Genomic DNA, 12,307 nt, shown 5'->3' on the forward strand with positions numbered 1-12,307 from the left:
GGCCAAAGAACTGACGTTCCGTGGGAAGGTAATGTCAGGGCCTGGGTGTTCCCTCTTGTAGGTAAATGGTTACAGGGCGATGGGGTGAAGCGGGTGCGACATGGTCATCTTCCATCTTACTTTGTCCTTGAGGAGTTGGGATATGGAGTAGATGATCTTGGTACAACCTCCCAGCGTGCTCTTTACATGAGGTGCTAAATGTCTACTTTACTATTCCTCTCACTTTGAAGGACTGCATTGGGGACGGGAGCTTGCGCTTCTTCAATAGCAAAAGGCTGCCACTCAAGCTATTTCACCTATCCTGGCTCTCCCCTCACGGAAAGCTCTTTGTCAGGGAGAATATCAAGTATTTGTCTGTGGTCGACCAAAACTGCCCCGGGGGGGTGTGATGTGGAGGAGACCCAGGAGCATTTTCTGCAGCATTGTCCCTTGGCAAAGAGGGTGCTCTCAGGTCTCCCGAGTTCTATATGCTCCGCTCCTGCACACCCTGGGCTATGCTGAACTGGCCTATGGAGTGTCAGCCAGACATCGCAGCCATGACCACGAGACGCTGTACCTGCTGATCACAGTATATAAGTTCCGACTATGGGCAATGTCGTTATACTTTTGGTTCAGATGCGACTCCTGAGAGCATTGTTATATCCATCATGGGAGAGTTATGGTCTATAAGATCATTATGGAGGTAGCCTTCGAGCCATGGCAGTTCTCTTTCTATAAGGAGTCTCTCTTTTTTTTTTTTTTTTTTTATTGCTGTCATATTTTTATTTCAAGAACATGATTCTGGGTTTTTTTTTTTGTGGTGGGCTCTGGATATTTTGGTTTGGTGGAGGGGAATGGAAGCCAGATTGGACAGAGATAAGACTTTGAAACTGGCTATCCATTGGGTGTTGTTGGAATTGGTGAGGGGGAGGGGAGGCGGTCAATATGGACAAAGGGGTGGACTTTGATAGTTGGCCGTCCTCTTATGGGTGGAATGGGGAGGGAGTCTTCTGGTGGTGGGTATCTTAAGTGGACTTATTTAACCTGTCATTAATTTTATGGTAATTTGAGAATTTTATTATGGTTTGTTTCTTTATTGTATGAATTTATTTAATAAAAAAATACCTAGCCAGCGGTGGTGTGCCTACTTGGGACCCCCAGGTAAGTGAATCCAATCTCCCCCAGTACTTACCCAGGTACAGAGCTCTGATTCTCTGTACTTCCTGCTCCTGGGCTGTTCTCTTTCCCATGGTCAGACAGGAACCTCCCCCTGGGTAAGTGAATCCAATCTCCCCCAGTACTTACCCAGGTACAGAGCTCTGATTCTCTGTACTTCCTGCTCCTGGGCTGTTCTCTTTCCCATGGTCAGACAGGAACCTCCCCCTGGGTAAGTGAATCCAATCTCCCCCAGCACTTACCCAGGTACAGAGCTCTGATTCTCTTTAGTTCCTGCTCCTGGGCTGTTCTCTTTCCCATGGTCAGACAGGAACCTCCCCCTGGGTAAGTGAATCCAATCTCCCCCAGTACTTACCCAGGTACAGAGCTCTGATTCTCTGTACTTCCTGCTCCTGGGCTGTTCTCTTTCCCATGGTCAGACAGGAACCTCCCCCTGGGTAAGTGAATCCAATCTCCCCCAGTACTTACCCAGGTACAAAGCTCTGATTCTCTGTACTTCCTGCTCCTGGGCTGTTCTCTTTCCCATGGTCAGACAGGAACCTCCCCCTGGGTAAGTGAATCCAATCTCCCCCAGTACTTACCCAGGTACAGAGCTCTGATTCTCTGTACTTCCTGCTCCTGGGCTGTTCTCTTTCCCATAGTCAGACAGGAACCTCCCCCTGGGTAAGTGAATCCAATCTCCCCCAGTACTTACCCAGGTACAGAGCTCTGATTCTCTGTACTTCCTGCTCCTGGGCTGTTCTCTTTCCCATAGTCAGACAGGAACCTCCCCCTGGGTAAGTGAATCCAATCTCCCCCAGTACTTACCCAGGTACAGAGCTCTGATTCTCTGTACTTCCTGCTCCTGGGCTGTTCTCTTTCCCATGGTCAGACAGGAACCTCCCCCTGGGTAAGTGAATCCAATCTCCCCCAGTACTTACCCAGATACAGAGCTCTGATTCTCTGTATTTCCTGCTCCTGGGCTGTTCTCTTTCCCATGGTCAGACAGGAACCTCCCCCTGGGTAAGTGAATCCAATCTCCCCCAGTACTTACCCAGGTACAGAGCTCTGATTCTCTGTACTTCCTGCTCCTGGGCTGTTCTCTTTCCCATGGTCAGACAGGAACCTCCCTCTGGGTAAGTGAATCCAATCTCCCCCAGTACTTACCCAGGTACAGAGCTCTGATTCTCTGTACTTCCTGCTCCTGGGCTGTTCTCTTTCCCATGGTCAGACAGGAACCTCCCCCTGGGTAAATGGATCCAATCTCCCCCAGTACTTACCCAGGTACAGAGCTCTGATTCTCTGTACTTCCTGCTCCTGGGCTGTTCTCTTTCCCATGGTTAGTGAATGCAATCTCCCTCCAGAAGATACAGAGTTGGGATCAATGGTTGGTAGCTGATCTCCGTGGTTGTTACAAGGTGGTCATGGGAAGGCTGAATGTTTTGTTCCTTCATCACCGGATGATTAAATGACACTAGAGAGAGTGACAGACAGTAGGAGACTGAGCAGTCGCACACAGCAGTGCAAGTGTCGGCCAGGAGAGTCTCCATGTGGACAGAATAGAGGCTTATAGGGTTGTTTTCAGATCAATCACTAGAAATAACTTTTTCCAATGACTTTCTATTTTCTATGTGTCACAGTTATTCTAATATTGAAGTGTAAAGTGACATTTTTCACCTTCTAAAGCAGCTCTGGCAGGGGGGGGTCGCCGACCCTGGAAACTGTTTTAAATGGATACATTTAGTTGATCCATTTGTTATGTTTGTCCCTGCTGAGCAGAATCTCTGGGTTTCATTACAGGCAGCTGTTAGACTTGATACAATAGTTACTGATACTCCAGAGATGCTGCTGAGAAATGGATCAACTAATTGTATCAACTAAATGTAGCAACTAAATGTTGTAAAATTGTAAATACAGAATCTGCACCTGAATTACTGAGCTGTCACTCAAACACCAGAGACACAAACATTCAACTTTACTCTTAGATTATGGAAAAACTGTAAAAAATATATAATGGAAAGTTATTGAAAAAAGTCTTTAATTCTGGGGAACAATCTGAAAACAACTGAAAAAAGTGTTTGGAAGGTGAACATCCCCTTTAAATGCAATAAAGCGGATTAAATCCCTTATTTAGGGATCAGCAGGATCATGAGCTGCTGAGGATCCACCAGAAGGGTCTTTGGGGGCAAAATGTTGACTTAATGCAGTGACAGCGAAGTCCTTACTAGCAGTGCTCTCTGGTTCCTATAAGGGACAGTTACTGGGAGCACTGGGATCTCACCTGCAGCCTGGCACATGCCCACACTATGTTACTACCTGCTCTGAGTAACTTCCCATTACCTCCCCCTAGTGGCTGCCTGGGTAAGAACAGCTCACAGGGATTGACACCCCATTGGAACTATGTGACTCTCGTTTCAGAATGTCAGGGGTTAATTATTCCCAGTTTGGCTTTTCCTAATGTTCCAGGCAATGCACAGCTGTATCCGTGAGCAGTGACTATGGGGGGCCCCTGCTCTATGCCCCATACCAGCCTCACATCATCAGAACAGGGAATGGAATAATATTTACTAGATTTATAGATGAGTTCATTATGGGGAAGGTAGGGGTGCACAGGTGCCAGTTATGTGGTTATTACATTTCAGCACATTAGGGAGGAGTCATCTGAGCAGGAAGGAAATCAGACTCCTCCCATTGCACAAACATGGCAGCAGCAGTGTCCTGTGTATCTTGTCTTACTAACAAACATGGGCAGCTGGAAACTCCCTCCACCTGCACAGGTACGTCTCCTGCGTCTCACTCTGCTCTTGTTCTCTTGCAGGTTGCAGCACAGGTAGCCAGGCAGCCCGGCCCTCCAGCTCCATCTCCCTATTCTACACATGATTTAACCAAGGGACACCCCAATCTGGCTGCCACCCCTCCAGGACATGCCTCCTCCCCAGGACTCTCACAGGTGAGCCCCCGCTATCGGCTTTAAGGCACCATCAGCCAGGAGTTTGCATCCTATCTGATCCCCATTGTAAGCAGCAGTCCTGTCCTGCTTTATGGCAGCTGAGATTCTAGCTATCTGTATAACAGAACATTCTGTCCCAGTGGCTGCACAGATCCTATCTGATCCCCATTGTAAGCAGCAGTCCTGTCCTGCTTTATGGCAGCTGAGATTCTAGCTATCTGTATAACAGAACATTCTGTCCCAGTGGCTGCACTGATCCTATCTGATCCCCATTGTAAGCAGCAGTCCTGTCCTGCTTTATGGCAGCTGAGATTCTAGCTATCTGTATAACAGAACATTCTGTCCCAGTGGCTGCACAGATCCTATCTGATCCCCATTGTAAGCAACAGTCCTGTCGTGCTTTATGGCAGCTGAGATTCTAGCTATCTGTATAACAGAACATTCTGTCCCAGTGGCTGCACAGATCCTATCTGATCCCCATTGTAAGCAGCAGTCCTGTCCTGCTTTATGGCAGCTGAGATTCTAGCTATCTGTATAACAGAACATTCTGTCCCAGTGGCTGCACAGATCCTATCTGATCCCCATTGTAAGCAGCAGTCCTGTCCTGCTTTATGGCAGCTGAGATTCTAGCTATCTGTATAACAGAGCATTCTGTCCCAGTGGCTGCACAGATCCTATCTGATCCCCATTGTAAGCAGCAGTCCTGTCCTGCTTTATGGCAGCTGAGATTCTAGCTATCTGTATAACAGAACATTCTGTCCCAGTGGCTGCACAGATCCTATCTGATCCCCATTGTAAGCAGCAGTCCTGTCCTGCTTTATGGCAGCTGAGATTCTAGCTATCTGTATAACAGATTTGTGTGTGCCGGGCTGTTGTGGTGCTGGGTACTTTTAATTGCTGTAAGTTGATAGAAGCCCCCGATATATAGGAGTTCCAGGTAATGATAGAGCCCCTGGGTTGAAGCTGTCGGTGGGGGTGGCACAGATGGGAGAATGTTTGGGAGTGCATGGGTGCGGGTGCCCGGTACAAGGTGGGAGGTTATTTATAGGTAAGTAAGTGCGTAGGAGGATACACAGCTGCTGGGCCTGACTGCTCACAGCCCTTGTGTCACTTGCTATAAACACACAAAGTGCCCACTCATTAGTCACATGGGCCTAGTGGAAGGGACTGGCAAAGCCATGAGTCACCCCCCCCCCCCCCAACTGCTGCGTCGGCACAAAACAATGCAAAGATTTTCTTAAAGGGAAAGTGATAGTGGAGAGAGGTGCATGTCCCTTGGCTGCAGAGTGTGGCGGAAATGCCTGTGGATTACTCTGTAGCTGATATTTGGGGGAAGGATTGGTGCAGAATATGGCAACTGATACAGCATATCTGTCATTTGTGTTGTGCTTTACTCACTGTACTTATAATAAAATCCTGGTAACTCTCAGGATAACTGGCAGTCCTCTCTTTCTGAAAATAGCCACAACCTTCCCTTTATATCCTGTGAATGGTGATAAGTAACACTGCCCAGGTAATCAGCCTGCAGCCTTGTGCCTTTATATGGTCACAGAACAACCCCTCAGTGACTTCTAATATCCTTATCATTTACAGTAGGGGGTACATTATCCCTTATAATACATGAGTGATACTCAGAGTTCCCTGTATAACTCAGCCTGCAGCCTTGTGTCTTTATATGGTCATAGAACAACCCCTCAGTGACTTCTAATATCCTTATCATTTACAGTAGGGGGTACATTATCCCTTATAATACATGAGTGATACTCAGAGTTCCCTGTATAACTCAGCCTGCAGCCTTGTGCCTTTATATGGTCACAGAACAACCCCTCAGTGACTTCTAATATCCTTATCATTTACAGTAGGGGGTACATTATTCCTTATAATACATGAGTGATACTTAAGACTTGTGTTCCATTACCTGCTTTGCCTTGATCTTCTGTTGTTCCTAGCTGGAGCCATTTCTCACTTGTGTTTGTCATTCTCAGGCTTCCTATACCCCCGGCCAGAGCCCAGCACCCCTCGTGTACCCTCAGGCACAACAGACTATGAGCACTCAGGCCCAGAATCGCTCACCAGTAAGTACCTGCTTCAGCCAATCAGAGAGCTTGTTACCTGCCTGTGGATCTATTGCATCAAGGCAGCTCTGAGCCATTGTCATGTCCTGTTGGTTGAACTTGTGTTGGTCTGATACATTCACCAAATGTCACGATTTATACACACACACACTTTTAAGATGGGGTTTTTTCTGTGAGATTGTAGGTCCAGTTTCTGGATACTTTATGATAGGGTTGGTCACATTCAGCTGGATTCCTCCTCCATGTGCGATGGGCAGATTGGACTCTCTGTGACCCGAGTGTGTGATTGGGTGGATTTTATTGGATGTCACCTACACATGAGATTGGGTAGATTCTGCCATGTGTCGCCCATCAACTTTTTTTAAAGGGGAACTATCTTGAAAATGAATGAATATAAGCGTCCTCGTTCTGAAATAAGAAACTTTCTAAATATAATCAATTAAATTTTCTGCATCGTTTCTGAAATAATCAAGTTTATCTTCACTATTCCTCTCTCAGCATCTGTTTCTCTTCATTCTCTTCATGCAGCAGTTGGGTGTCAGATATTCACTGACAGTTACATCCAATATATCTTATAGGGGGGCTCCTTTCCTAGCAGATGTATTAGAGCTCACTCAAATAACTGATTCCAGTACAAACAAAATGTAACAAAATAACTGCCGTTTGCACAAATCCTGCATGTAGAGAGACATGATGTCTGGTGAGTTTAAAGGGGTTGTTCCCCTTTCAAACAGTTTTTTCAGTTAATTTGTTTTCAGATTGTTCACCGTAAACAAAGAAATTTTTTAATTGCTTTCTATCTGTTCTTTTTTATAGTTTTCCCAAAAGTTTCAATTTCAATGTTTCTGTCTCTAGTGTCAGTCTGGCAGCTCAGTGATCCCCGACTAATTAAACTGTTACAATTTGCTACATTTAGTTGATACAATTAGTTGACACATTTAATTGATACAATTAGTTAATCCATTTCTCAGCAGCATCTCTGGAGTATCATTAACTATTGTATCAAGTCTAACAGCTGCCTGTAATGAAACCCAGAGATTCTGCTCAGCAGGGACAAACATAACAAATGGATCAACTAAATGGATCAATTTAGATCAGTTAAAGAGTCGGCGACCCCCCTCACAGAGCAGATTTAGAAGGTGAAAAATGACACTTTACACTTCAATATTAAGAAAATGGAAAGTAATTGGAAAAAGTCTTTATTTCTAAAAGTGAAACCAACTGAACTGGAAAAGGTGTTGGAAGGTGAACATCCCTATTATTATTATTATCATCATTCTTCAATAGCTCAAATCAGACACAAGGAATCTCCTGGGGGGTCTGAGTTCATCCTCACCCTGTCTCTCAGGAACATGGAGTCTGCACCCACACTCTGGAGGGGGCTATATTAAAGGGGTGGTTCATCTTTAAGTTAACTTAGTTTTTTGAGTTATTTAGCTTTTTATTCAGCAGCTCTCCAATGTAGAATTTTAGCCATCTGGTTGCTAGGGTCCCAGTTCCCCTAGTATCCACGCATTGATTTGACTAAGAGACTGGGATGTGAACAGAGGGACTGAATAGAAGGACGAGTAATAAAAAGTAGCAATAACAAATGTGTAGCCTTAAAGAGCATTTGTTTTTAGATGGGGTCAGTGACCCCCATTTGAAAGCTGGAAAGATTCAGATGAAAAAGGCAAATAATTAAGAAACTGTAAAGAAAAAAGTTGAAAAGTTGCTTACAGTTAACTTAAAGGTGAAGCACCCCTTTAACTACCATGCACTGGGGGGGGGGGTTATATTTACTTATGATATTGTGTTTATGATAAATACAGTTTGTTGGGAAAGTGTTTATTACAGAGAATAACCAACGTGCTGGCACCAGCCACCGAGCCATTGCTTTGGCATCTCTGCCCCACCCCCTGTGCCCTCCTGCTGCTCCTGCTGTAGTTTGACCCTTCCTGCTCTCTGTACTTGTGTGTCCCTATAGCTGAGCCCTGTGCCAGTGTGTGTGGGACGGGCAGCTTGTTATCATGTGTGACTTCTGACTGTGCCTCTCCTATTGTGATTGTGTCTCTTGCTTCTCTCTTTAGTTTGCAGCTGGACCCCGACCCGCCCATCACCAGGTACTGTGCCCTCTGTTACCCTTTGTACCCCCCGCACCCTCTGCTTCTTCACTGACTTGCCCAGGCTCCAGCCACAAATAACAAGTCCACTGGCCCTTCATGGCCAATGTAAAACTGGGCGGATATTGGAGCAGATGAGTCAGTCACTTTGCTATTGGCTGCTGAGTGTTGCATGCTTACAGCAGCTCCATGTTGCACGGGTGCATTTGCCTCTCAGGCTGCATCAGAGGTGAGGTAAGTGCCCATTTAATGCCAGGGTGGGTATAGCAATAACGTGCCCGGGTAGTTACTAGTAGCCAATACAGTGGGGTTGTATATAAAGTCACCTCTGATTCTGCCCCCTGAGAGACTGCACCTTTCATAGGGAGGACACTACGTCAGCCATATTGCTTTCATTCCCTGATGTTTTTGCTTGCTTTACTCTGTGTCTCCTGTTGCCCTCTTGTGTGGCTACTGCCAGGAACATAGACTGTGGTTTATTGGCCACACACTTCCTCAGGTACTGACAGCTGTACTGGGAACTCACACAAACCAGGGGCTCGTTGTTGGAATTGGGAAAAGGGGAAATATTCCATTACACTTTAATTAGAGATAGGTTGTACCCCCATACTGTACTGCTATGGTCTTTCCCTTTTACACTGCCCATGTGACTTTATTTGAGACCTCCATGAGTGGTCATACTGGCATAGCCCCCCAACTGTATGGAAATGGGGTGCATAGAAAGAACCCGTATCACCTACATCCACTTACTATAAAGACTTGGATCATCAGGTCCATCATATTCATCAATGTCAGCACCTGAGACTGAGAGAAACCTCGGCCTATGGCTCCTTCCTCCTGCTCACACTTCCCAGCATGCCCTGAGCTTGGCTACAGTTAGTGTGGCACAATGGTGTTAGTACATGAGTGGACAGGACAGAAGGCCAGGTGGGTAATGCAGGTTACAGAGCTTTCACTGGAATTGTGTGTGGCTCGTAATGGGTTAAAGATGAGTGTCAGCAGGGAATGCAGAGGGGGGTAAAGGAATTCAGCCGGTTGGGGGACTGCCAGCGATGATGTCAGGGCCTTGGAATACACATTCCTTAGGAAACATGAAATTCACCATTATTTCATTTTCCAGGAGGCAGGAGGGCCCCTCTGTTTTACATGATAGAGATACTGCTGGGACTGTACCATTGTGCCATTCATGGGGGGTTCCCAGATATGCAGTGTGCACCTCCATTCCCAGAATCCACCTTGTACATCAGTGGATAAATGGCAGCCGGTGTAGTCATTTCACTACAAGTCCCAGCATCCTTAGCCAGTGAATTAATGGCCTGCTTGTCCCTGTTGCCTTTTTATGCTCTGTTCTCTTTCCCACCATCTTTCTTTCTACTATATAATAGATTTAACTTGGAAACCACATGGGAAGGGAGGCCATGGTCCAGTCCAGCTTGCCAGAAATGCCCCATTACTGTGCAGTGAGGGTTGGACAGACCTGCAGACAGTAGGGGAACAGAGGGTGGGTGGGACTTACACATGGGGGGTATGAACTGCTGTGCAGGTACAGAGGGGTATGTGTGGGCGTGGCCATGTTTGGGGGAGGAGTATGTTTTGCCTCATTCATGTTGCCGATATGCTGTTTTGTCTTTGTCTCTACTGATCTCTGTATACTCTTCCATTGGCTTCCCCTCTGTTTCTGCTGCTCTGATTCATATTCCAAGGGAGGATTCAGACCCATCCAGGTAATGACCAATAGCTGCTGAAAGAACTTGTCCTGCTCTCTGATTGGTCAGATAAAGCTGCCGTGTCTCCTCCATTAGTGCCACAGGGATGGCAACACTGTCGCAGTTAAATGACCCCCAGTCACTGCTGTAGCGTTAGTAATGGCGGGGGGGGGGGGTATGTACAGGTTAATGTGCCCCCAGGTAACAGTTACCCACCAAAGGGACTTGGGGTGGGGGGGGATACAGATGTACCTAGAAATTCTACCTGCCCTTCTATAATGACCCCCCACCATCCTGAGAATAAACATTATAAATGCGCCCCCTGTTGGCTCAGCAGACTCATAATATGTGACCCTCGGAGCTTACAATTTACAATTCCCTGCTTAATTGGGGCCCCAGAGCTGCCCCCTCTGCAGGGGGAACGAGTGCAGGGGGGACGAGTGCAGGGAAGCAAATGCAGGGATAAACATGTGAGGTGGAATGTGCATTAAGTTGGGGCCCATCCACTTTGTCTCTTTGCTCTTTTCTCTGCAGTTTTTCCAGAGGCCCCAGATCCAGCCCCCCCGTGCCGCCATCCAGACCAGTAGCCCCTCCATCCGGGCAGGAGCCCAGACGCCAACTGCCGTGTATCAGACCAACCAGCACATCATGATGGTCAATCACCTGCCAATGTCATACGCCATGCCCCAGGGACCCCAATACTGCATCCCCCAGGTACACTCACCCTTGGCTTTGCTTCTGAGTCATGGGATGTGCCCCCCACTTTTAATAAGTTTCCTACTAACTCTTTCATATCACTTTACCTGCCCATTCTTAGTGCCAAGCTGTGTCAACCTCCCTTCTGTATATTAACCTCTTGGTGCCAGGGCCTCCCTTCTGTATATTAACCTCTTGGTGCCAGGGCCTCCCTTCTTTATATTAACCTCTTGGTGCCAGGGCCTCCGTCCTGTATAAAAAGCCCTTGCTGCTTCGGTTTCCCTTCTGTATATAAACCTTCATGTATATATAACTGTATTTAGCTCCCTTCTTGGCCATTAAAGCAGATGTTGTGTTTTCTTTCAGTACCGACACAGCGCTCCCCCATACGTGGGCCCCCCACAGCAGTACCCAGTCCAGCAGCCTGGTCCTAGTCCGTTCTATCCTGGCCCGGGTCCTGGAGACTTTCCAAGCCCTTATGGTGAGCGGAGTGTTTCGTTGGCTTGCTGGGAGTCTGTATGTGCCCTATGTAGATCCTCCTTGTTATACAGAGGGAGCAAAGCCGTGATGAGGGAAAGCAAGATTTTGGGGTGATGCTTAATGCCGGGAAACTGACACTGAGGTGCCGTAATGTCCCAGCCGCTGCACAAAACTGCACTTTTTGTTTGCTATGGCCCCCTAACATATTCATATTGGTCCCCAGGGCTCTAGAGAAAACCCTCACAGGCTGTCTGTCTGTCTGTCTGACTCTCATGGGCTTAAATGCATCAGAATTCAGGGCTGTCAGGTACAGAGCAGAATCCGGAAGCAGTTTGATGGGTGAAGCCCCTCTGATTGCGTGGGGGTAGGCTAGGGGGCACTATTGTGTGTGTGGGGGGGGGGTATGGTGGTACAGAAGGATATGTGGGGGTTTCAGGATGTTTGACCCAAAGCCACTGAATGATCATCTGATTGTTTCTCCGTGTGTTTGACATGCAGGAACCCCGTTCTACCCGAGCCAACCTGTGTACCAGTCTGCGCCCATCATTGTGCCAACACAGCAACAGCAGCAGCCTCCACCCCCTGCCAAGCGCGAGAAGAAGCCGGTACAGAAACAAATTCAAGTTGTTCTCTCAGTGGGAATGTAAAAATCTCTAACACTAGAGCTGCACATTAAAAACATTTAAAGGAACTGTAACATCAAAAATGAAAGTGTTTTAAAGTAATTCAAATATAATGTAGTGTTGCCCTGCACTGGTAAAACTGATGTGTTTGCTTCAGAAACACTACTATAGTTTATATCAACAAGCTGCTGTGTAGCCATGGTGGCAGCCATTCAAGCACAGGATACACAGTAGATAACAGATAAGTACTATTATAGTTTATATAAACAAGCTGCTGTGTAGCCATGGGGGCAGCCATTCAAGCACAGGATACACAGTAGATAACAGATAAGTACTACTATAGTTTATATAAACAAGCTGCTGTGTAGCCATGGGGGCAGCCATTCAAGCACAGGATACACAGTAGATAACAGATAAGTACTATTATAGTTTATATAAACAAGCTGCTGTGTAGCCATGGGGGCAGTCATTCAAGCACAGGATACACATTACATAACAGATAAGTACTACTATAGTTTATATAAACAAGCTGCTGTGTAGC

At 46.7% G+C, this 12,307-nt stretch overlaps 1 protein-coding gene across 19 annotated transcripts in view; it reads left to right on the forward strand.

Moving 5' to 3' along the window:
* Positions 1–12,307, forward strand: part of LOC108696834 (eukaryotic translation initiation factor 4 gamma 3) — a 51,353-nt gene that overhangs the window by 15,947 nt on the left and 23,099 nt on the right. For 7 of the 19 annotated variants that reach the window (XM_018226494.2, XM_018226491.2, XM_018226495.2 and 4 more), the window contains 7 exons: positions 3,953–4,084; positions 6,070–6,159; positions 8,229–8,261; positions 9,965–9,985; positions 10,502–10,681; positions 11,030–11,144; positions 11,642–11,748. In XM_018226494.2, coding sequence (XP_018081983.1) covers positions 3,953–4,084; positions 6,070–6,159; positions 8,229–8,261; positions 9,965–9,985; positions 10,502–10,681; positions 11,030–11,144; positions 11,642–11,748 — 678 coding nt within the window. The remainder of the gene's footprint in view (positions 1–3,952; positions 4,085–6,069; positions 6,160–8,228; positions 8,262–9,964; positions 9,986–10,501; positions 10,682–11,029; positions 11,145–11,641; positions 11,749–12,307) is intronic. The other 12 variants (XM_018226497.2, XM_041569919.1, XM_041569907.1 and 9 more) reach the window with 3 other exon arrangements.

The sequence above is a fragment of the Xenopus laevis genome, chromosome 7L (assembly GCF_017654675.1).
Source record: "Xenopus laevis strain J_2021 chromosome 7L, Xenopus_laevis_v10.1, whole genome shotgun sequence".
Classification (NCBI taxonomy): Eukaryota; Metazoa; Chordata; class Amphibia; order Anura; family Pipidae; genus Xenopus; species Xenopus laevis.